This window comes from Anomaloglossus baeobatrachus, chromosome 2 (assembly GCF_048569485.1).
Source record: "Anomaloglossus baeobatrachus isolate aAnoBae1 chromosome 2, aAnoBae1.hap1, whole genome shotgun sequence".
In the NCBI taxonomy this organism is placed as follows: Eukaryota; Metazoa; Chordata; class Amphibia; order Anura; family Aromobatidae; genus Anomaloglossus; species Anomaloglossus baeobatrachus.
The window spans coordinates 505,863,392-505,890,269 of NC_134354.1; the positions used below are offsets into that span (position 1 = coordinate 505,863,392).

General features: G+C 47.8%; 1 protein-coding gene across 1 annotated transcript in view; it reads right to left on the reverse strand.

Moving 5' to 3' along the window:
- Positions 1–26,878, reverse strand: part of CFAP47 (cilia and flagella associated protein 47) — a 1,094,449-nt gene that overhangs the window by 666,926 nt on the left and 400,645 nt on the right. The window contains 1 exon segment of the mRNA XM_075333814.1: positions 11,587–11,673. Within this exon segment, the coding sequence (XP_075189929.1) occupies positions 11,587–11,673 (87 nt within the window).

Sequence of the window (26,878 nt, forward strand, 5' to 3'; positions counted from 1 at the left end):
TCAAGGGCCTGGTTTGGAAAGATACCACTTCCCCTCCTATTAGCTACAATACATGACGGCATAGTAAATAATGAAAACAATAATAATACATATCTTTAATAAGTAGTAATCAGAAAAGAAGTATAATACTAATGGCTATTAAACATTGACTAATGCAGTAATTAAATACTAACATATGTAACAGTATATAGCTACATTTACCACCAAAATGATAATTCTTTAATGACAAAAAATGAGAAAAGAAGAAAAAGAAGAAAGATTGTGACCTCCATGAGCCAAAAGGATATTTTTCAAATCTATTTTTAAACGTCTACTTGAGATAGATTGAATGTGAATTATTGCTCTCAATGTAATACTTCAAGCAAGTTTGTGAACGACAATGAATTACTTAGAAATACAACTGTGATAAAAATTACGACTCCCTTGTTACTGACTACACTTTTCAAATGCTGTATTTGCCACACAAGCACAATGATGCATTTATCAATATAATAACACAGAAAAATATTCTATCAATAATTTCAAAGTGGAAATGTAAGGTGGAAAAAATCCACCTTATGCTCTCATTATTAATACAGAAAAATATTCCATGTTTCCAGTTATACTGAAAGAGCTTGCTCTTGTTGTAGGCAATAGAATTATATTATTTGCGGGCCTTCGTTTTTTAAGAAAACTTGCCTCAATCTAAAGCCGGATTCACACGTCTGTGTTTTTACAGACCTCAAAAAGACTAGCCACAGGTCTCTCAACTCGAACTCGACAGTCCTCGTATAAGCCTATGAGCAGACTTGGACTATCCAACAGGGCAACAGTGAATTCCCCTTTGGGCACCTGTGCAGAAGTGGGCTCCCCACCCTCCTACATGAGCAGTAGCATTATGTACAGACAAAGGCAAAATATCATCATTCCATACCTCCCAACATTTAAAGATGAGCAGCAGCCGCACTCACCTACCCCGCTTGTCTCTGTCCAGCTCCTCTTCGGCATGTGATCACTTGGCATCACTTTAACAGACCTAGCCACGCACAGTGCACACTGACAACGCTGTGTATGTATCACAAGGGAGAATGGGGGTTTTATATACTATATATATATATATATATATATATATATATATATACAGTACCTACAAGTTGTATTCAACCCCCTGCAGATTTAGCAGGTTTACACATTCGGAATTAACTTGGCATTGTGACATTTGGACTGTAGATCAGCCTGGAAGTGTGAAATGCACTGCAGCAAAAAAGAATGTTATTTCTTTTTTTATTTTTTTTTTAAATTGTGAAAAGTTTATTCAGAGGGTCATTTATTATTCAACCCCTCAAACCACAAGAATTCTGTTTGGTTCCCCTAAAGTATTAAGAAGTATTTCAGGCACAAAGAACAATGAGCTTCACATGTTTGGATTAATTATCTCTTTTTCCAGCCTTTTCTGACTAATTAAGACCCTCCCCAAACTTGTGAACAGCACTCATACTTGGTCAACATGGGAAAGACAAAGGAGCATTCCAAGGCCATCAGAGACAAGATCGTGGAAGGTCACAAGGCTGGCAAGGGGTACAAAACCCTTTCCAAGGAGTTGGGCCTACCTGTCTCCACTGTTGGGAGCATCATCCAGAAGTGGAAGGCTTATGGAACTACTGTTAGCCTTCCACGGCCTGGACAGCCTTTGAAAGTTTCCACCCGTGCCAAGGCCAGGCTTGTCCGAAGAGTCAAGGGTTACCCAAGGACAACAAGGAAGGAGCTCCGGGAAGATCTCATGGCAGTGGGGACATTGGTTTCAGTCAATACTATAAGTAACGTACTCCACCGCAATGGTCTCCGTTCCAGACGAGCCCGTAAGGTACCTTTACTTTCAAAGCGTCATGTCAAGGCTCATCTACAGTTTGCTCATGATCACTTGGAGGACTCTGAGACAGACTGGTTCAAGGTTCTCTGGTCTGATGAGACCAAGATCGAGATCTTTGGTGCCAACCACACATGTGACGTTTGGAGACTGGATGGCACTGCATACGACCCCAAAAATACCATCCCTACAGTCAAGCATGGTGGTGGCAGCATCATTCTGTGGGGCTGTTTCTCAGCCAAGGGGCCTGGCCATCTGGTCCGCATCCATGGGAAGATGGATAGCACGGCCTACCTGGAGATTTTGGCCAAGAACCTCCGCTCCTCCATCAAGGATCTTAAGATGGGTTGTCATTTCATCTTCCAACAAGACAACGACCCAAAGCACACAGCCAAGAAAACCAAGGCATGGTTTAAGAGGGAAAAAATCAAGGTGTTGCAGTGGCCTAGTCAGTCTCCTGACCTTAACCCAATTGAAAACTTGTGGAAGGAGCTCAAGATTAAAGTCCACATGAGACACCCAAAGAACCTAGATAACCTGGAGAAGATCTGCATGGAGGAGTGGGCCAAGATAACTCCAGAGACCTGTGCCGGCCTGATCAGGTCTTATAAAAGACGATTATTAGCTGTAATTGCAAACAAGGGTTATTCCACAAAATATTAAACCTAGGGGTTGAATAATAATTGACCCACACTTTTATGTTGAAAATTTATTAAAATTTAACTGAGCAACATAACTTGTTGGTTTGTAAAGATGTATGCATCTGTTAATAAATCCTGCTCTTGTTTGAAGTTTGCAGGCTCTAACTTATTTGCATCTTATCAAACCTGCTAAATCTGCAGGGGGTTGAATACTACTTGTAGGCACTGTATACACAGTACAGACGAAAGTTTGGACACACCTCATTCAAAGAGTTTTCTTTATTTTCATGACTCTAAAAATTGAAGATTCACATTGAAGGCATCAAAACTATGAATTAACCCCTTAACGACCCATGACGTACTAGATACGTCATGGATCGTTTTCCGGTAAGCCCCGCCCCCTGCCGCCGGCGGGCGGCGGCGATCGGCGCACATATCAGCTGTTATCAACAGCTGATATGTGTGCCTGCTAGCCGCGGGTGGAATCGCTTCCACCCGCGGCCATTAACCCCTTACATTTCGCTGCCAAAGTCTTGGCAGCGATATGTATATGGGCGCCGCCATTACAGTGACTTACCCCGCCCCCGCCGGAAGTCACGTGACATGATCACGTGACTTTCGGCGGTTGCCATGGTAGCACAGGGTCATGTGATGACGCCTGTGGCTAACATGAGTCACTTCCTCTCAATGCCGGAATACAGCCGGCATTGAAAGTGAAGCAGCAAATCTGCAGTTCTCAGCTCTGTAGCTGAGATCTGCAGATTGTGCAAAGCGATCAGATTGCTGATCGCTATAGCCCCCTAGGGGGACTAGTAAAATAAAAAAAAAAAGTAAAAAAAAAAGTTTTAAAAAATTAAAAAAAAATAAAAAAACCTAAAAGTTCAAATCACCCCTCTTTCACCCCATTGAAAATTAAAGGGTTAAAAAAATAAAAAATACACACATATTTGGTATCGCCACGTTCAGAAATGCCCGATCTATCAAAATATAAAATCAATGAATCTGATCAGTAAACGGCGTAGCGGCAAAAAAATTCCAAACGCCAAAATTACGTTTTTTGGTCGCCGCAAATTTTGCGCAAAATGCAATAACAGGCGATCAAAACGTAGCATCTGCGCAAAAATGGTACCGTTAAGAACGTCAGGTCAAGACGCAAAAAATAAGCCATCACTGAGCCTCAGATCCTGAAAAATGAGAACGCTACGGGTTTTGGAAAATGGCGCAAAACGTGCGCCACGTTTTTCGGACAAGCTTGTGAATTTTTTTTAACCCCTTAGATACAAGTAAACCTATACATGTTTGGTGTCTACAAACTCGCACCGACCTGAGGCATCATACCCACACATCAGTTTTACCATATAGTGAACACGGTGAATAAAATATCCCAAAAACTATTGTACAATCCCAGTTTTTTTGCAATTTTTCCGCACTTGGAATTTTTTTGCCATTTTCCAGTACACTATATGGTAAAACTTATGGTTTCATTTAAAAGTACAACTCGTCCCGCAAAAAACAAGCCCTCATATGGCAAGATTGATGGAAAAATAAAAAAGTTACGCCTCTCGGAAGAAGGGGAGCAAAAAACAAAAACGCAAAAACGGAAAGTGCCCGGGGGCTGAAGGGGTTAAAACATGTGGAATGAAATACTTAAAAAAAGTGTGAAACAACTGGAAATATGTCTTATATTCTAGGTTCTGCAAAGTAGCCACCTTTTTGCTTTGATTACTGCTTTGCACACTCTTGGCATTCTCTTGATGAGCTTCAAGAGGTAGTCACCGGAAATGGTTTTCCAACAGTCTTGAAGGAGTTCCCAGAGATGCTTAGCACTTGTTGGCCCTTTTGCCTTCACTCTGCGGTCTAGCTCACCCCAAACCATCTCGATTGGGTTCAGGTCTGGTGACTCTGGTGACCAGGTCATCTAGCGTAGCACCTCATCACTCTCCTTCTTAGTCAAATAGCCCTTACACAGCCTGGAGGTGTGTTTGGGGTCACTGTCCTGTTGAAAAAAAAATTATGGTCCATCTAAACGCAAACCGGATGGAATAGCACACCGCTGCAAAATGCTGTGGTAGGCATGCTGGTTCTGTATGCCTTCAATTTTAAATAAATCCCCAACAGTGTCACCAGCAAAGCACCCTCACACCATCACACCTCCTCCTCCATGCTTCAAGGTGGGAACCAGGCATGTAGAGTCCATCCGTTCACCTTTTCTACAAAGACATGGTGGTTGGATCCAAAGATCTCAAATTTGGACTCATCAGACCAAAGCACAGATTTCTACTGGACTAATGTCCATTCCTTGTGTTCTTTAGTCCAAACAAGTCTCTTCTGCTTGTTGCCTGTCCTTAGCAGTGGTTTCCTAGCAGCTATTTAACTATGAAGGCCTGCTGCACAAAGTCTCCTCTTAATAGTTGTTCTAGAGATGAAAAGGTGTGTCCAAACTTTTGGTATATATATATATATATATATATATATATATATATGTATATATATATATATATATATATATATATATATATATACATACACTGTATATATACAGTATATATCACAGGAGGGGCTGGGGGCTACAGTATATACATCACAGGAGGGGCTGGGGGCTACAGTATATACATCATGTCACGCTCCACGGGTCCCGTCGCCGCCTGTCACTCACCGCTCCGGTCTCCGGTTCTCCTGCCCATGGCGGTCCCTCTCACTCTCCCTCCTGTACGTCCTCTATGCCCTCCGTCAGCCGGTCCCGGTGTTCCTCTGTGACCCCGAACACTCCCTCTGGCTCCCCTGCTTCTCCTTCACCTTCCTCGCCGCTTCCTGCTCTGGTCTCCAGCACTCGGGCCTCGCTCACTCAACTCATCTTAAAGGGCCAGCGTCCAGGAGACAGGATATGGCTAATTACAGGTACTGGGTATATAAGACTTCCTTTTCCATGTGGGCAGTGCCTGTTCAACGTGTTCCCTTAGCTAGGTGTTCAGGTCCCTCTGTGTCTTGTACCCAGATTAACCCTGTCTCTTCCGCAGAGCCTGTCTGCCGTCCTGACCTGGTCTCAGAGTGCCGATTACCCAGGTGTCCCGGTGACTGTTTGCTGAGGATCCTGCCATCTCCCGTCAGCCTGAACCCGTCACCTGGACTTTAACTTGAAGCTCCAGCCTGCATGTCCCGCTGGATCCGGACCCCGTCGACTGTGACTACCCGGCACCTGTACCCGGTTCCCGTCATCTCTCCTGCCTCCTGTTCCCGTTGGACTATTAGTCATCTCCCGTGCCGATCTCTGAAGGACCCATACCCCGTACTCCCTGTGTTCCGGCTGCCATGCATTTAGGCCCTCTGGTGGGGTGACCAGACAGTCCCTGTATAGGGGTTAGCTTTTGGTTGCGTCTCTGGGGGAGTACGGTGCATGGTCCCGTGAATCCACCTCCAGGACGTTACACATCACAGGAGGTGCTGGGGGCTACATCACAAGAGGGGCTGAGGGCTACAGTATATACATCACAGGAGGGTCTGGGGGCTGGGGGCTATAGTATATACATCAGAGGAGGGACTGAGGACTACAGTATATACATCACAAGAGGGGCTGGGCTTACAGTATATACATCACAGGAGGGGCTGGGGTTACAGTATATACAGCACCTGAGGGGCTGGGGTTATAGTATATACATCAGAGGAGGGTCTTGGAGCATAGACAGTACTTGAGGGGGCATACATATTAGGCCTGTTTCAGATGTCAGTGATTCTGGTATGTATGTGCTAGTTTTTATACGTACCAGAATCACTGACCTATGCAGACCCATTATAATCAATGGGTCTGCACACATATCAGTGATTTTTCACTGACCCTGTCTCCGTGCGGCGTACATGGGTATCCGTGATTGCTGCACAGAAACATGTCCGTTTTTTTTCTGGCATCACTGATGTCCCACGGACCACACTATGGTGTGATCCGTGAAACACATACCAGAAAAACACGGACATTGAAAATAAAAAGCTTTTTCAACTCACCTGCTCAACCGATGCTGAGTTCGGCAGCTGCTCTCTGCTTCTTCCTGCCCGGCTCATTATGGCATGCATATTCATTTATGCAGCCAGAGCAGATCCGGAAGTAACTGCAGAGGTGAGAGAGAGCGGTGGCTGAATGCTGAATTGCGGGACTCTTCAGCACCACGGACAGCAGGTGCGGGGACAGGTGAGTATATGTCCATGTGTAATCACGGAGTACGGATCACGTATCATGGATTGCACATGGACAAGGGACAACCACTGTGTGCCATGAATCACGGAGTATGAAGGGACATATGCGTGTTTAACATGTCAGTGAATAACGTCTGTGTTTTCACTAAGGGGCATACACGTTACTAAGGGGTATACACATTACTGGGAGAAATACACTTTACTGTGGGGCATACAAATTACTGGTAGCATAGATATTACTAAGGGGCATATAGCTCTGGTGTTGGGGCTTATACAGCTCTGGGGCCACATACAGCTCTGATGGGGGGGCTGGGGGAATACAGATCTGGTGGGAGGGGGCTGGGGGCATACAGATCTGGTGGGAGGGGGCTGGGGGCATACAGATCTGGTGGGGGGGCTGGGGGCATACAGATCTGGTGGGGGGGGCCTGGGGGCATACAGATCTTGTGGGGGGGCTGGGGGCATACAGATCTGTTGGGAAGGCTGGGGGCATACAGATCTGGTGAGGGGGGGGCTGGGGGCATACAGATCTGGTGGGCGGGGGGCTGGGGGCATACAAATCTGGTGGGGGGGCTAGGGGGCATAAAGATCTGGTGAGGGGGCTAGGGGGCATAAAGATCTGGTGAGGGGGCTGGGGGGCATACAGATCTGGTGGGGGGCTGGGAGGCATACAGCTCTGGTGGGGGGGGCTGGGGGGCATACAGATGTGGTGGGGGGTGGCTTGGGCATACAGATCTGGTGAGTGGGCTGGGGGATATACAGATCTGGTGAGGGGTCATACAGATCTGGTGGGAGGGTGGCTGGGGCATACAGATCTGGTGAGGGGGCTGGGAAACATACAGATCTGGTGAGGGGGCTGGGGGCCATACAGATCTGGTGAGGGGGGTGGCTGGAGGAATATAGCTCTGGTGAGGAGGGGGCTGGGGCATACAGCTCTGGGTAGGTGGGGGGTCACATACATCGTTCCTTGGTGTTGCAGCTCTTCTTCCTCCAGTCTCTATCTGTGGACAGAGCACAGCATGTTGTGTGATAGCTCCGCCCACAAATGCACTTCCATACACAAGCAGCCCAGCTGAGAGCAGTGCACTCTGCTGCAGGTGCCGGATTTAAAGCGCCGGCAGCCAGGAAAGTGCTGCTCCAGCCGACCCATAACAGCGGCAGCACACAGAGCCAGAGCAGTGAAGCAACGCTCGGCTCTGCTCATGTGGATAGGAGGGGGAGAAAGTCAGACGGGGAGAGAGCGGGTGGGCGGAGCCACGGGACACATGGTACACGGCCGTGATACCGGGACAAAAAGAGTAACCAGCAATCCAAAAAATATATAGTTATAAAACGAAAGCCCAGTAATCAGCCAGGACTCGGTGATCAGCTGTCATCCTTAGATGAAGTTGGGACAAGCCACATCTTTACCCCAAAGTGGCAAGAGCAAGTAAACTAATAGAGTACCATGTAAAATTACTATTTTGAATCCTCCAGAATGGTAACTTGTCTATGACTTCCATATGTTCTGACAAGTACATGGACTATCATCAGAAGACACTTCCAATTTTAAATGGACAAAGTGTCCCTGCTGATCTATGAGGTCCAATGGATCAGACCCTCGCCAAACTAAACGTTGTTGGCTAATATGTAGGTCATATATACCAGGGGGTCTGACAGATTAATTTTTTCAGCAGCTAGATGTAAATACTGAACAACATATCTCCATTCAATGAGAAAGAGGCGTTGAGAAGAACTGCACATTATCTCCAAATCTTCTGAGTTCTCGGCAGCAGCTCCTACATATTAAAGTGGGATGTGTTTTTTAACTGCATAAAATGTTTATATCGCTGTTGCCACCAGAGGCAATGACAGCTCACTGGAGGGCCTGTCAGGTGTGGGACCAACAGGGATCTGATACTGCCAATAGTATAGCCTATGGAGGGACAGAGAGTGCGGTTACCCGAGCCACACCACGTGGACTCATCAGGATCCCAGATTAGGTGAGTATATGCTGTTTTTTATTTTAATTAAACTTGTGGTGTGACTGTGGGGGTATAATAAACAATTGGGACACTAAAACAGTGTGGGGCGGCATACATTGTAGGGACTACAGTGGATGGTCTGCATACAGTGTGGAGGGCTTTCACAGTTTGTAGGGACATCTGTGGAGGTACTCATGATGTGTGAGGGACATTACACCGCATGATAGATAATGTGGGGGCCATTATACAGTTTGGGGACTACTGTGCTGGGCATTATATAATTTGAGGACTACTTTTGGGGCAATCATAAAATGTGGGGACTACCATGTGAGTCATTATACAGTGTTGGAGTCATTATACAGTGTGGGTTCTACTGTGGGGCCATTATACAGGGTAAGAACCACTATGGGGGTCATTATACTATGTTTTGAAGGAGGAGTATGTACATGATACTATATATGGGGGAGCTGTAGGGGTATCATACTTTGTATAGGGGAGCTGTGGGGCATGATACAGTGTATAGCGGAGCTATCGACCCATTATGCTCCATATAGCAGAGCTACAGGAATATCGTACTGTGCATAATGGAGGTGTAGGCCCAACAAACCGTGAATAGGGGAGAAGTGAGGGTATCATATTGTGTATAATGTAGCTGTAGGCTCATAACACTGTGTATAGGGGAGCTGTGGACCCATCATACTGTGTATAGAGGTGCTGTACATTGGGGGGACTCAGTAGACATTATTAACTGTTAAGTAGGCACCTAAACAGCATTATTGTTATAAGACATTCAAAGTATTGTGACCATCAAAGAGGCAAAATGTGGAGACTGTTTTCTAGGGCACAGGGCATTAATATTTTTGAGGGGGCAATTTTACCATCTAAAGGGCAGAAAGGAGGCATTATTACTATGTAATTGGCATAGCAGTAGGCATTAGTGGGGACCAAACAGCAGGTCCAGTAATAGGAACACATACAGCGACTCTGCATTGGGGTCAGTAGGATGAGGCATTTGAGCCTCATCCAGCAGATTGGGAATAGATGGGGATGTGCTGAAAATGTGAGAAGTGAAATGAGTCTTTGTTGTAATCTCTGCAGATGAGTCATTGCTGGAAGAGGTTGTCGTGTTGGCCCGTGCCTTGTATAAAAGAAAGGATGACTCAAAAAGAACATCAGTTGTAAGTCACCATCTATAACTGTATTCTAAGCTCTTTTATGTCCTGCAGGACTGGTATGTCCCACTATATTAGGGGAGCAGGATGTGAGATATTTTTATGTAAGGGGTAGTATAATGATTCTTTTATTTTTAAGGGCATTGTGTATGGATGTGCTTGGCTCTGGGCATGATATCTCATCATGGCATCTGTACTATATGTAAAAATAAAGGGTGGGAACAACTTCAATCAGAGAAGATGTCATCTATAAGGTACCTGGATAAAAATGTTAATTTTTGATACTGACAAATATTGTGGTTCCTGTATGGTCCGCAGTCAGATGATTGCTGATAACAACTCTTAGCATCTCCTTCCCATTATTAAGGACATACTGGGAATTGTAGGTTTAAGCAGTCGACTATATATGGGGCTGACCTGATATTGCAATTGATCGCTGCATTATGCTTGGTGCTGTTTTCATGTACTAATAATGTTTCTGTCACTGCATTCAGGTACTGATGGTGATTCTGGCACGGTATTCATATACTGACAGTGGTTCTGGCACTTCATTTAGGTACTGATGGTTTCTCTGATGCTGCATTCATGTCCTGATGATCGGTCTGGCAGGGCATTCATGTACTGATGATGCTTCTGGCACTGAATTCATGTACTGACTGTGGTTCTTGCACTGCATTCATGTACTGATTGTGGTTCTGGCATTGCATTCATGTACTGATGGTGATCCTGATGCTGTATTCAAGTACTAATGGTGGTTCTGGCGCTAAACTCATGTACTGATGCTAGTTCTGATCTTAAACATAAGTAGCAATCCAAAACATGCTACATGGCTAAGTTAAAACGTAATTTCAAATCTCTTAGTTTTGAGTATTTTTATGAGCAGGATTTGGTGAGTTTCTGCTCCAATAACTTAGTTTAAATTGATGTGTGTTCATGCTGATTTTATTGAGGAGCAGAAACTGAGCAGAAACACTCCAAATCATCCTGAAATACTTAAAACTTGGTTCTTATTATGTATAAATGTACTAATGGTTGTTGTGGTGAAACATTGATGTAAGTACCCCTTTAAAAAATTTTGAGGCCGAAAAATGGTGTGCACCTTTGCGCTTACGGTAACAGTCAGAGATAGGAATACAGTTTTTATTTTCTAATGTACAAGAATTAGGCCTCTTTCACACATCAGTTTTTTTTAAATCAGGCGCAATCCGGCAAATTTGGAAAAAAAGAGATCCGGCTTTTTTTCATAAACTTGTATTAGCGCCGGATTGCGACGCATAGCCTCATGTTTCATCCGTTGTATGACGAATCTGGCAAAAATTGTCTGTACGGCTGCTGGAAGCAACGTCCAAAGGAACGTTTTTGGGACCGGCGAAGAAACAAAAGGCGACGTCCGTCTTTTTTTTACAATGGAAGCCTATGGGCGTCCTATCCGTCGTCATCCGTCAAATGATGGAATCAGGCGACGGATCAGTTTTTTGTTTCTGGGCATGCCCAGACATTGTGTAAATTCACTTCTGGTCACAAAAAGGTTCTCACTCTCTCTCCTCCATAGCAAATAACCTTTGGCCCCGTAAGGGAAAAAATTAGATGGATCCATTTTTTTACCGGATCCGTTGCATCAGTTTTGCCACAATCTTCGATGGATCCATTGCGTCAGGCACAAACCAGATTGTGCCTGATGGAAAAAAAAAACTAATGTGTGAAGGAGGCTTTATTTATTTAAAATTGGAAAACCACTTTAGCAATTGCTGTATTAAGATATTGCATATGTACAGTACCTGGAGCGTTTCTCATCTTTCAGTTTTGTAATTTCATCTTGGAAATTAAGGAACGGTAAGTGGTTTGAAGATTCAACTAAAATCACTCTGTAAGAAATGGTAAAATTGGTTAGATAACAAAATAAATGGCACCAAGTGTCTCAGGAATCTTTATTTCAGCATAAAGTGATGTTCGCAAAATGTCACGTCATGTTATTTTGACAAAATAATTATGATAAGATTTAGCATGCTGTACCACTTCTTACTATGAGTTCAGCACTTAAATATTGTATTTTAAGAAGCCATCAAATAAGATATTTTTTCAAATTTGCAGCTGTCAAATAGAGCTATAATGTTCTTAAGCTCCATGGAAAATGGTTAAAATGCATAATAACAATCAGATTAGTGGGTATGTACATCATACCGATGGGAGCGAAATCGTATAAAACTGTCTGTTAAAGAATCATTTGGAATCTGAAAAAAACATTAGCATTAATATTAGGCTTCAGGGAATGTTAAGCTTTCAAAAAGGCCTTTGTGCTTTTCCAATTAGTCGCAATACATAAAGAAATCAATTAAATGTTCCTTTTAAAATAATAGTAATAGAATGCGAGAATTCTCCGATATGACAATACATGGATATAGTGAGTGTACACAACCTTAATGGTCGCTACAACGTGCAAAATATTTGTAGAAGTGCTGTATCATGAAATATTTTCATTACCGCTCATTAGCGCTTGTTCTCTTGTACAGATTTTAAATGACTCTTAATGAGCACTAACTGTTAATGCAACATGCGGAAAAAAGAAATACGACATTTAAGAAACGCTTTTACATTTCCAGTAAATGTAAGGAAAGAGCAGGTTATTTCTATGAACAATGGGTTTTAAGGGTATGTTTATATAGTCGTATCACGTGGATTTTTCAGGATGAAATATCCACGTCAGAAAACAGCATACAAAATTTATTTTTATGTGGTTTAAGGTGAGAGTTTTGACATATTTTTTTGTGAAATTTGGAGAATTTTTTCAAGCTGAATTGGGTCAAGAGTTGACTAGTTGCTTGTTTTCCCTTGTGGGAAAGTGCACTATATACGAGTTTTCCTATTGGACTGAATAGAGAACTAATTTAAAGAGTGTTTGATGTAGTTTTCATTGAAGATTTTAGATTAGAATCCGCATGAAAATTCATAAAAAAACTCTGAATGTTCCCTGACTTAACTGCTAAGAATAATAACCCACAATGGTTGGGTGAGACAGTCAACAAGGCCATGTGTGATAAAAGTGGAGGAGGGGGATTATTCCATATGTACCAGGATTGTTGCACAATGTGGCCAAACATTATGGTGCATGGCTATATTTTCTGTAATTTCCACCTTTAGACTCCTTTCACCACTGTTGAACAGTGGCAAGAATAGTGGACAGGTTTAGCACAGGATACAAGGCTAACAGTAGCACATAAAATGTACCATGCTTAAAGCGGAACCCTCATTTTAATTTGTATTTTTATAAATCAACAGTACACATGAAAATAAGAAACTTTGTAATATTTCTTATCAGACAAATCTGCTTCTTTCTCTACCAGAACTGATCAGTTATTATGAAAATTCTCAATTCGGAGGTAAAATCTGTATTCAGTGAAGACTTTCCCATTACTGAGATAGGAGATGGCAGCTGTTACTGATGAGGTTCTGTAATGATGGTAGGCGCTAGAGGCAGAGAGAGGAGCTAGAGGCAGAGAGAGGAGCTAGAGGCAGAGCTCCACCCCTCTTTTCTCTTCTATCACATAGAATCTCATTCCTGAAAGTGGCAAGCCTTTTTAATACTTGGCAGAATGTCCATATATAAAAAGTGGTCTAATCATATTGTATTCCTGATTACCATAAATGTAATAGCAAATTAAAGACTCCTCCTTGGAGAAAAATACTCCTCATTGTTTCAATAAAGGAGTATTTTTACCCTGCTGTAAAATATGTTGTATGACCTCTGGGTGAGCGCAGGGATGAAATTCAAATGTTGAACAGCAGGTTCCATGTTTGGGTTTGGAAATCCCATCCATTTAAAAATCCACACCCCATTCAGATACCACACCCACTTTGTTAGCCACACCCATATTCATGCACTATCCTCAGCCACAAAAGTCAAGTAGCTAAAAGTAAAAGAACTTTAGCCATCTTACCTTTCCTATGCCTTCACTGATAGTCTCATTGCCTCCTGTCGAGTAATAATTGTTCCAGTCAAACTGCCAATCATTTATTTGCTTGGCGCATTGTATTAAATGGTTTTTGTAAAATATTTTGAAGATTAGTACTAAAGGAACCCAGCTCAAATTGGAAAGGATGACCTCCTGTCCATATGTCACCTCAACTGTCTTCTACACCCAATCTCTGGACTCAGCAACCACAGGCCAAATATGTGCAAGTAACCACTGAGGCCAAGGGATGACTGAAGCAGTCAGAATATCATTCCATAAAAAGCTTCCTCACTCCTGGACAACCCTTTTCAGTGTTCCTAATGTGTCTAGTTAAAAAAAAAGCATCCCTACCTCCCGGACAGGCACTTCGCCAAGCGGTGCAGTCTATCAGTGGATGCTGGTATTGTGACGCCCTGGACTAGCCAGGTAGTCACAGTTAGAGCCTCGCACAACACTTGTCCCCTTAAAAGGTGTCATCAGCCAACCATTAAAACCTAGTCACCTCCCTCAGAGCTTGATGCACGCACCAGGGGGCGGAGCCAGGCGGTTAAACACGCCCACCGAGGAGTTCAGAGAGCCTGAGGCAGGAGACAGTGCAGTTTAGTCTGGGAGTTTGTTAGTGGAGGTGAAGTTAAGTGGAAGCAGGCCTGTGTGTCAGGTCTGCAACTAACTGACAGGTGCCAGGGCTGGAGCCCGGGCACCTTTGGCTAGGAGGCATACGGTGGCCTCAGCCTGCAGGAGCCGGGAAGACGGCTCGGTGGAACCGTGGTGGACCGGGACAGGGTAGTGGCCTACTGGTACCGACCCGGGGAACCGACTCGGAAACCGGAGCACAAAGGGGGGTATTCAGACCCTGAAACGAGGTCCAGAAGCCACTGGACTGAGTTAATTAACTGACTGCGGTCTGGACAATAGGTCCTTCCCCACCCAAAGTCCCGACTGAAGACAACAGCCCAACGAGTGGGATAGAAAGCCACCGCACAGGCAGAGAGATCCCACGAGCCAGCGTCTGCAGGCAAAAGGGCTCTCCCAACATCCACAAAGCCGGGGAGCGGACTACTGACGCTGAAGTGCAGGTAGCCCACAAATACACAACACGGTGCAGGAGAAAGGCAGAGACCACCAACCGGGTGGGGGACCAGACGCAGCCGGCTGCAGGCACCGACCACCATCAACTTGGTTTACCAGAGACTTGAGTGTGTTACTAATCGTGAGTACATTAGTGCCCTCCAGCCGCCCATCTCCCTGCACCACCCACCTACTACTTCACCAACGGGTCCCGGGGCCACCATCCCTGCCCACGAAGGGGTTAACAACTTGCTGCATAACATCTCCACCGGGTGCCCCGTAACTGCAGCGGTGGTGTCCACCTTCACCACATCCCGTGGGTGGAGTTACGAACGTAACCACGGCTCCGGCCGTACACCTACGTCCCCATAACCGCCAGCCCCTTTCAGATCGAAGTGACCACAGGGCACCCACCAGCGAGCCCGGATCCGAGCGGCTCGGCCGTAGCCGAGCATGGGCCAGTACACATCGACTCCCTCAGAGCTTGATGCACGCACCAGGGGGCGGAGCCAGGCAGTTAAACACGCCCACCGAGGAGTTCAGAGAGCCTGAGGCAGGAGACAGTGCAGTTTAGTCTGGGAGTTTGTTAGTGGAGGTGAAGTTAAGTGGAAGCAGGCCTGTGTGTCAGGTCTGCAACTAACTGACAGGTGCCAGGGCTGGAGCCCGGGCACCTTTGGCTAGGAGGCATACAGTGGCCTCAGCCTGCAGGAGCCGGGAAGACGGCTCGGTGGAACCGTGGTGGACCGGGACAGGGTAGTGGCCTACTGGTACCGACCCGGGGAACCGACTCGGAAACCGGAGCACAAAGGGGGGTATTCAGACCCTGAAACGAGGTCCAGAAGCCACTGGACTGAGTTAATTAACTGACTGCGGTCTGGACAATAGGTCCTTCCCCACCCAAAGTCCCGACTGAAGACAACAGCCCAACGAGGGGGATAGAAAGCCACCGCACAGGCAGAGAGATCCCACGAGAAAGCGTCTGCAGGCAAAAGGGCTCTCCCAACATCCACAAAGCCGGGGAGCGGACTACTGACGCTGAAGTGCAGGTAGCCCACAAATACACAACACGGTGCAGGAGAAAGGCAGAGACCACCAACCGGGTGGGGGACCAGACGCAGCCGGCTGCAGGCACCGACCACCATCAACTTGGTTTACCAGAGACTTGAGTGTGTTACTAATCGTGAGTACATTAGTGCCCTCCAGCCGCCCATCTCCCTGCACCACCCACCTACTACTTCACCAACGGGTCCCGGGGCCACCATCCCTGCCCACGAAGGGGTTAACAACTTGCTGCATAACATCTCCACCGGGTGCCCCGTAACTGCAGCGGTGGTGTCCACCTTCACCACATCCCGTGGGTGGAGTTACGAACGTAACCACGGCTCCGGCCGTACACCTACGTCCCCATAACCGCCAGCCCCTTTCAGATCGAAGTGACCACAGGGCACCCACCAGCGAGCCCGGATCCGAGCGGCTCGGCCGTAGACGAGCATGGGTGTCAGGTTTCCGGGTTTTCCAGTCCTCTTTTGAAAGAGCTTGCCCTTAGTTAACATGGAGTTTTATGTTCTGTTGCCCTACTTCCTGTCCAGCTGCTTAAAAGGCCGCCTCTAAGCCTAGTCCAGTGCCTGAGTATACTGCTTGCTGTGTGCTCCTGCTTTGCTGCTGCTGCTGCTTGATTACCTTTGGATCCTCCTGAAAATCTACCGACCGACTCTGGACCATACCCGGTTTCTTCAAACTGTGCCCGGACTCCGTCTGCCGTCTTTGGTCAGCACGTCTGCCCGGTTTCTTCCGGTTCATAACCATTCTGGACTTTCATCCCGTACGGACACTTCTGGACTTTACCGCTTGCCCCTTGTGTCCCGGCTGCGGCGCATTTAGGCCTTCCGGGGTTGATTGCCGGACAGTCCCTGTATAGGGGTTCGCTCTGGTGGTCTCCCTGGGGGAGTCCGGTGCGTGGCCCCGGGAATCCCCTTCGCTCCGTTTCGGAAAGGTATTTTCATGTGTTTGTTATACTGTGTATTTCCGTTGTGTATCTACCGTGGTTACATATCATAAACATCTTGTACCACAAACTCGTCTCTGGCTATCATTGCCCTAACGCTATCGAAATCCTCAAAACATACAATAGTATTACACAACCATTAAAACCTAGTCACCTCCCTCAGAGCTTGATGCACGCACCAGGGGGCGGAGTCAGGCAGTTCGACACGCCCAACGAGGAGTTCAGAGAGCCTGAGGCAGGAAACACAGTGCAGTTTAGTCTGGGAGTCTGTTAGTGGAGGTGAAGTTAAGTGGAAGCAGGCCTGTGTGTCAGGTCTGCAACTAACTGAGAGGTGCCAGAGTTGAAGCTCGGGCACCTTTGGCTAGGAGGCATACGGTGGCCTCAGCCTGCAGGAGCCGGGAAGACGGCTCGGTGGAACCATGGTGGACCGGGACAGGGTAGTGGCCCGCCGGTACCGACCCGGGGAACCGACTCGGAAACCGGAGCACGAAGGGGGGGGTACTCAGACCCTGAAACGAGGTCCAGAAGCCACTGGACTGAGTTAATTAACTGATTGCAGTCTGGACTATAGGTCCTATCCCACTAAAAGTCCCGACTGAAGACAATAGCCCAACGAGGGGGATAGAAAGCCACCGCACAGGCAGAGAGATCCCACGGGCCAGAGTCTGCAGGCAAAAAGGGCTCTCCCAACATCCACAAAGCCAGGGAGCGGACTTCCGACGCTGAAGCGCAGGTAGCCCACAAATACACAACACGGTGTAGGAGAAAGGCAGAGATCACCAACCGGGTGGGGGACCAGACGCAGCTGGCTGCGGGCACCGACCACCATCAACTTGGTTTACCAGAGACTTGAGTGTGTTACTAATCGTGAGTACATCAGTGCCCTCCGGCCGCCCATCTCCCTGCACCGCCCAACTACTACCTCACCAACGGGTCCCGGGGCCACCATCCCTGCCCACGGAGGGGTTAACAACTTGCTGCATAAAATCTCCCCCGGATGCCCCGTAACTGCAGCGGTGGTGTCCACCTTCACCACATCCCGTGGGTGGCGTCACGAACTTAACCACGGCTCCGGCCGTACACCTACGTCCTCTAAACCGCCAGCCCCTTTCAGATCGAAGTGACCACACGGCCCCCCGGGTCCGGAGACGCTCAAGCCACCCACCAGCGAGCCCGGATCCGAGTGGCTCGGCCGCAGCCGAGCGTGGGGCGGTGCAGTATGCTACAGTGCTCATGTGACAGAACATAGTGTGAGATTGTGGTGTAGACGGCACTCGAAATGGAGCCCCCTCAGGAGGCACGTATGCCTTTTACTAGACACATTAGGAACATTGAAAGAATGGTTAACTAATAGTGGACAGCCCTTTTAATTAACAGCAGAGTAGACCACCTGCATAGCAGTGCTGAGTACATGCAGGGAGCACAATGGGTGAATCTTAGCTTATTTTTATAGGACAATCATTCCCTTTGATGCAAATATCCAAAGTTTTTTTAAATTCTCAAAAAAAACCATCTGCTACACGATGAATAAAGGCCCTCTTAGAGAGGCAATACTAAGACCACCAGGGTGCCTCTCTTGTCGCCGATCTCTCTTCTGTCTCCGTCTCCTGCCTGTCTCTTGCGTCTCCTATCTGTATCTTGTCCCTCTCTTATCTCTGGTCTCTTGTGTGTGTCTCCTGCTTGTCTCTTTTCTCTCTCTTGTCTTCTGCCTGTCTCTTGCGTCTCCTGTCTCTTGTCCCTCTCTTATCTCTTGTCTCTTGCTTGTGTCTCCTGCCTGTCTGTGCTTTGTCTCCTGCCTCTCTCTTGTGTCTCTTGTTTCTCTTTTGTCTCCTGCCTCTTTCTCATCTAGTGCATCACTCTGGCCTGTCACTTCTTACATCTTTTCTCCCTTCTATTCTTTTCTTTCTTTTCTTCTGTCTCCATCACCCTGGTTGTCTCTAGCTCCTCACCCTACATTAGCCCCACCCCTCTCATGTCGCTCCATAGTAAAACAAATGTAGAAGTGGTGATGTGTTTCTATTATATTTTTCCTCTCATTGTTCCACTCCTGGTTTTGTCATACAAACACTGATGTAATAAACTCACCATATACTAAATGTGTGCACGTGGCCGAAGACCTGTAAGTTGTGAATTAGATTCCCATGGATCAGGTGTGTCTTTACTGAATAATTAAAGTTACATTTTAGACATTGGAGACAAAAGGCTACTTTACACACTGCGATATCGGTCCCGATATCGCTAGTGTGGGTATCCGCCCCCATCTGTTGCGCGACACGGGCATATCGCTGCCCGTGCCGCACAACATCGCCCAGAGCCGTCACACATACTTACCTGTCCGGCGACGTCGCTGTGACCGGCGAACCGCCTCCTTTCTAAGGGGGCGGTCCGTGCGGCGTCACAGCGACGTCACTGAAACGTCACTGAACCGCCGCCCAATCGCAGCGGAGGGGCGGAGATGAGCGGGACGTAACATCCCGCCCACCTCCTTCCTTCCGCATAGCGGCCGGGAGGCAGGTAAGGAGAGCTTCCTCGCTCCTGCGGCGTCACACGCAGCGATGTGTGCTGCCGCAGGAACGACGAACAAACTCGTTACTGCTGAAGTAACGATAATTGGGAATGGACCCCCGTGTCGCCGATTAGCGATTTTGCACTGTTTTGCAACGATGCAAAATCGCTTATCGGTGTCACACGCAACGGCATCGCTAATGCGGCCGGATGTGCGTCACAAAATCCGTGACCCCAACGACTCCACATTAGCGATGTCGCAGTGTGTAAAGCCCGCTTAAGTCAACATCTTTAACTTTACCATGTTCCTCAAACCATTCCTGAAATATGTTTGTAGTGTGGCGGGACATGTGACGCCCCTGGACTATTCAGGTCGTCACAGGGTACTGCACAAACTGCCCTCCCCATGCAGTATTCAACCCTCCATGGTTCTGGGTCTGTATCCTACAGTACTGCTTCCACCAACATTCACAAATCCTAGATACACCTTGCACCACACCTGTCAGGCACACCAGTGGGCTGCTTAAGCAGGAATAAGGTCGCCCACCAAGGGGTCATACAGGGGGGTGGGAGGTGTCAAGTCAGTTGAATGGTAGCCCTCGAGCTGTGAGGAGCTCTGAGGAAGCTGGGAGTTGGAGCTCCCAGGGGAGAAGTAAACTAGGTCGCAGAGGGTGGTCTGGATCTAGAGGAGTGGGACCCCCGTTCGCAGGGGATTGAGGCTAGGTGCCTTGGACCTGTCAAGGAGGATGGTCAGCAACCTGGTCCTATCACTGGTCCGGGACCGAAGGTACGACGGGGTACACGGACCCTAGGTCGGGGAGAAGCTTCCGGCGACCTAGCAATTAACCTGAGGAGGACAGGGGCTTTATGGACTTTTCCCACAAGCTCAGAGATTGGGGGCACTAGCGCAACAAGGGGGATAAGGATTTCCTAGCAATCAGCCCACTAAAATCCCAAGCATGAGCCCCTGAGAGCAGGCACCACCACGAACTATCACCGCCCCCGGATCCGAGCGGTTCGATCCGCTGCAGGGGCGGCACACCTCAAATTTCTGGTGTCATGAACAGGATACGAACTGGGCCCACTAACCTGAGTGACGTGCGCCTTGAAAAGCGAAGCTGTGTGTCAAAAGTCCCGTTTCTGCCATTTTACACCATCTTTGGCACCAAAGTGTCATCTTCCAGACCAAAAGCGCGCAAAGCTGAAGCCCTACCCTTCATCCTGAGAGTTTGCAAGGAACTGGAAGTTCCCAGAGGGCCCCAGTGCGAAAGTGAGTGGCTGGCGAAAACCGAGAGGGCGTGACTGCACATAACAGCGGAAGTGAAGCAGGGATGCCAGGACTCTGCCATAACATTCCTGGGTACCACAGAGGCAAGATGGCGGCAGCACAAGACTGGTCACCAGAGCGCGCTGCTCCTGGGACCGCGACCTGGATCGAGCAAGAATCTGAACAACTCTGCAGGAGGATGCGGACGCAATTCCTCTTTATCCTGGACCATTGGAGGAAAGAGATGAGGAGCCTGGCAATGCTGGTTCGAGCCCGTGAGATCGAAGTCCCATGTGAGGAGCAGGTAAGCAGCTACACAGCCCCGGTTGACCCGGCCTATATGGCTGCGGGGTCCAGTCTGCCCCCACTCGTCGCAAGCACTCCGCCACCGCCACCCTCGTCCTCGGCGGACGCCGAGCTGCCTACTCCTATACCGGCAGCGGAACCTCCAGTGCCCGTTTGTAGAGAACAAGATGCAGAGTCTCAGATCCAATCCGACCAGGCCACGACATCGGCTACCCAAACACCGGCCTGACCAGACTCGGCCGCATCACTGGGCCGGTCCCTTGATACAGAGCTTCCAGACTCTGCACCCCTGGCAACGGAGCAGTCGGTTCTTTTACCTGCCAGGGCGGAGCTTGTTGAGATGCAAGTTCCGCCGCCGCGTGGCGTCCTAGTGGCTGCTGGGGCCACAAAAGTATACCTACAATCCATGCCAGTAAGGGAGGTGAGGCCAGACGCTGACACCCTCTACTGGGAACGACAACAACATAAGCTATACCTGGAGATGACAACACGAGATCAGCGACGACGGGAGGTTGCTGCCCGTACCGAGAGAGAGAAGGAGTGTGTGAGAAGTGCCGCCTCCTGAGTCAGAGGGCCGCGGTACCAAGGTCTTGTAGAGAGGTTTGACCCCGACCGAGGATGGGGGTTTGTTAGATAAGCAGGCCTCATGGTGGGGGTGTTTGGCTCCCGGAGAGATGTAGAAGAGCATCTCCCGAGGGGGCACCCGGGCTGTAACCTGGAGCCGGGAGAAGTGGTTTCATACACCCGGCATTGTGGAGAGCAGTGCTGGTATGCCTTGGATGAGAAAAGGCTTGTTATGATAGATGAGCTGGTCATGCCAGCCTCCACTGTAGGTTACAAGCATTGATGGTAGTGGTACCAGGCTATCTAGAATTAAAACTGCTAGAAATCTGTGTTTTCTTTTATTGTTTTTATTAGTTTGATATTTTTCTTGAGAAATGATAAGTGTTGTTATTATATGAAGAACGATGATTACCAGGTTTTAATCAACAGAGTACCTCATCTGATTGAGAAAGTTTATATAATGTTTGCACCTGGTGCATGGACTCCGTTTCTTATCTGTACATATTGTAGTAGTAAAGATGGACCATGGCAGCGGGACTGGTTGCGACCAACACTGACTTGTGCTCATTGTAAATAAGTTGCACCTCCTGTTCATACCAGAGTCGTCCTTTTAAAATCCGGGACTTTCACCCTGTCACAGACCCCAAGTAGGAATGCAGTGGGTCAGGTTTGTTTGGGTGGCGGGTTAATGGGATCCGGGAAGTTGGAACTGGACTGTCGCAGGAAGGGGCTGCAAAGGAGCAGGTTGAGCTCCTGCTACCAATACAACCGGTAGCGTTCCATAGTTTATAAAAGGTGAACTCTATGAGTTTTAACGAAACGTTTAAGTAAATGTGCCTCCCTTATAAGGGATGAAAACCGAAAATGTTAATAAAAATGTTATTCTTTTTTATCTTTGAAGTTAATAAAAAAAAATAAATAAATAAACCTCTGGATGTCCTGTAGCTCGGGGACGAGCTACGTTTAACCAAAGCAGAATGTGACGCCCCTGGACTATTCAGGTTGTCACAGGGTACTGCACAAACTGCCCTCCCTATACAATATTCAATCCCCCATGGTTCTGGGTCTCTATCCTTCAGTACTGCCTCCACCAGCATTCACAAATCCTAGATACACCTTGCACTACACCTGTTAGGCAGCCCAGTGGGCTGCTTAAGCAGGAATAGGGCCGCCCACCTAGGGGTCAGACAGGGGGGTGGGAGGTGTCAAGTCAGTTGAGCGGTAGCTCTCGAGCTGTGAGGAGCTCTGAGGAAGCTAGGAGTTGGAGCTCCCAGGGGAGAGGCAAACTAGGTCGCAAGCGGAGGTCTGGACCTAGAGGAGTCTGTCCCCCGGTCGCAGGGGATTGAGGCTAGGTGCCTGGGACCCACCAAGGAAGACGGTCAGCAGCCTAGTCCTATCACCGGTCAGGGACCAAAGGTACGGCAATTAACCTGCGGAGGCAGAGCCTTTATGAACTGTTCCCACCAGCTCAGAGATCGAGGGCACTAGCGCAACGAGGGAGGTAGGGCTTTCCTAGCAAGTAGCTCACTGAAATCCCAAGCATGAGCCTCTGAGAGCAGGCTCCTTCACTTAGCCACAGTGGGGAGCGGGACCCGGATAGCTCCAAGCTACCGGGCCACAACGGACAATCTAAAACTTAGTGCCAGGAGGCAGGTTATGGACCACCGGCAGTACTGTAGGAGACGGGACCCAGATGAGCTCCCCTTGAGAGGCAACGGCGTTCTGAGACTTGGTTTACCCTGTTGTCAGCGTATGCTTCATTGCTTAGTGAGTACCCGACTGACCCCTGCACTGCGTTCCCGCATCCCCAATTAGAGTCCCGGGGCCTACCCGTGGAGGGCAACGTCATCTTGCTGCCCCACTCCATCACCCCGGGTACTTCCAACAGCAGCGGCGGTACTCCCAATTACCGTACACCACAGGTGGCATCACGAATTATACCAAATCCCCTGTAAATACTCCCATTTTCATTTGAGTGTGGCCCCTAAGCCCCTGGGTCCGGAGATCCCCGAGTCACGAACTATCACCACCCCCGGATCCGAGCGGTTCGATCCGCTGAAGGGGCGGCACAGGACACACTATCCTGCTAGAAATTGTCACTGCCTTTGGGGAAGAAGATATGCACTTGGTCTCTACAGAATAAAATCCACATAAATACCAAGGCCCTAAGTTTTCCATGGGAACCTTAGGCAACGTGCACATGTTGAGTATTTGGTAAGTTTTTTACCTCAGTATTTCAAAGCCACAAATTAGGAGGGAGGACAAAATACAGAAGTGGTGACATGTTTCTATTATACTTTCTTCTGATTGTTCCCCTCCTGGTTTTGGCTTACACTAAACCCTGCTTTATACACTGCAATGTATCTTACAATGTGTTGGCGGGGTCACGTCGTAAATGACGCACATCCGGCATCGTAAGGTACATTGCAGTGTGTGACAGGTACGTGCGATTGCGATTGAACGGTAAAAAGTTCATCGCATACACATCGTACCTTTCTCTAGAATTGCACGTCAGATTGTTCATCATACCCGGGGTTTCACACATTGCAGTGTGTGACACCCCGGGAACGATGAATAGATCTTACCTGCGTCCTGCGGCTCCCGGCTCACAATGCGGATGGAAGGAGGTGGACGGGATGTTTACGTCGTGCTCAGCTCCGCCCCTCCGCTTCTATTGGCTGCCTGCCGTGTGACGTCGATGTGACGCCGAATGTCCCTCCCACTGCAGGAAGTGGACGTTCGCCGCCCACATCGAGTTCGTATGGAAGGTGAGTATGTGTGACGGGGGTTAATCGTTTGTGCGGCACGTTCAACAAATTGAACGTGCCACACATACGATGGGGGTGTTGCAAATCGCATACGAAATCGTATGCGAAATTGCAACGTGTAAAGCAGGCTTAACAGAGGTAGAAAACTGCCGAAATACTCAATTAGTACATGTACATAATTCTTAATAGCCAAGAGCGGCAGGGTCAGAGCCATAGGTGACAGGTCCGTGAAAACAGAGTTTAACAGCTACACAAGATGACAGCGTCTGTGTAGCTAAGGTCAGGGATTTCCTTGCTGCATTTCCCCATTAGGAGGGATAGAAAGGGAGGCTTCCTTTCCTCTACCCAGAGACCCACAACCCTGCCACTGTACCCTCCTGCACTTTGCACACTCAAACTCATTGTTACTAAGCTATTATACTAGCAAACACTGAGTGAACTTAGTGGCATCCTAAAAGTGGCTGTTGGACTTCTGTATTGTCCCACTAGTGCAAAGATATTTGCAGCACGTCTGCCTGCATTGCACACTCAAACTCATTGTTACTAAGCCATTATACTAGCAAACACTGAGTGAACTTAGTGGCATCCTAAACGTGGCTGTTGGACTTCTGTATTGTCCCACTAGTGCAAAGATATTTGCAGCACGTCTACCTGCATTGCACACTCAAACTCATTGTTACTAAGCCATTATACTAGCAAACACTGAGTGAACTTAGTGGCATCCTAAAAGTGGCTGTTGGACTTCTATATTGTCCCACTAGTGCAAAAATATTTGCAGCACGTCTGCCTGCATTGCACACTCAAACTCATTGTTACTAAGCCATTATACTAGCAAACACTGCTGCTACTGTTTAAGGGCCATAGTTGCATTGTCAGGGATAATTATTGTTGTTTATTCTGCTGTTAATAATGCTAGACCACCGCTGAAATCTACACCACCTCTCAATTTTTACTACCACATTTTAAGTGCACAATCTTGTTGCAATCAAAATGAGTGGCAAAATGACAGATGCTGGTGGAAAGGGGAAGAGGCGTGTTGGAAAAGGAAAAAAAGGGTTTGTCCGTGGGGAAGGTGGCAAAGCTCCATTAACATCTGCTGAAGATAGACCATCTTCCAGCAAAAGTAAGATGTCTTCTACTTACCGTGGACAATCCGATGTGCTCCCTTTTTTACGGACACGAACAACTGGAACAAAGGTAGATGATGGCCAAAAAAGGAAAATGCTTGAATGGATCTCAAGTGGTCCAACAAGTGCCCTCTCCGCCACCTCAACTACCGCATCCAAAAAACACCAGTCCTCTGAGTTGTCATCCCAATCAAACTTGCTTTCTCCCAGCTCTGAAGTCTCCATCTGCCCTGCAAAGTATGGTGGAACTGAGATAGCTGAGTCTGCAGAGCTGTTCAGTCACACTATAGCCTGGGAATCAGAGGTCTGCTCCCAAGCTACAGTGAGTACAGACCAGGAAATGGTCTGCAGTGATGCCCAGAACCTTTGTGACTCTGATTCAGGCCATGAGGACCAAGTTTCTGAGCATAATGTTGATCCTTTTTCACAAACTGTAACACCTGTTGTTATAGACAATGAGGAACATACTGATGACAATGAGACGCAGATACCAGATTGGGATGACAACTTAAATATTCGGTCAGGGCAAGAAGAGGCTCGGTCTGAGGGTGAGGGGAGTGCAAACACAACAATTGATGAGGAAGTTCTAGATCCCACCTACTGTCAACCCACAGTCAGGCCCTCGAGGAGGTCAACAAAGACGGTGGAGAAGGATGCAACTGACGACGAAGTTACCTTGCGCCTTCCTGGACAGAGTAGGAGTACTGGTAGCACGTCTACAACTTCATCCTCAGCCACCACTGTGCCTCTGAGCACTAGTCGGGGTGGATCAGCAGGTCGCATGCCCTCTAAGCCTTGCCTAGCCTGGTCCTTTTTTGACATAGGAAAAGATCGACCAAATTATGTGATCTGTAAAATTTGTCATGATTCTGTTAGTAGAGGGCAAAACCTCATCAGTTTGACAACTTCTTCCATGAATCGTCAAATGAATAAATATCATATGTCCCGGTGGGAAGCTCACCGTGCTGCAATGCGGCCTAGCGGAGCGAACCATCCACCGCCTGCCCCTTCTACTGCATCCGCACGCTCTTCATCTTCTAGGACTGTGGGGACAGCTGTCACACCTGGTTTTCCACGCACAACTTCCACCACTGTAACCGCAACAGGCAGTTTGCTTGGTAGGTCGTCAGTTGGTTTGGAAGGGGAAACAAGTACGTGTGTACAGCTCTCTCAGACATCGAAAGCACCAATGTTGGATGAAGGCGACATCATGTCTACGCCTGCACTTTCCTCACAAAGCTGCATTTTTCCAGGGACACCCTACTCAACATCGTCTACACACAGCAGCCAGATCTCTGTCCTTCAGATGTGGACAAATAAAAGGCCATTTCCTGCAACCCATGACAAAGCTAAGAGGTTGACTTTATCCCTCTGTAAGCTCTTGGCTACCGAAATGCTGCCTTTCCGCCTGGTGGACACACAGGATTTTAGAGACCTTATGTCTGTCGCTGTGCCTCAGTATCAGATGCCCAGTCGCCACTACTTCTCTAAGAAAGGTGTGCCCGCGCTA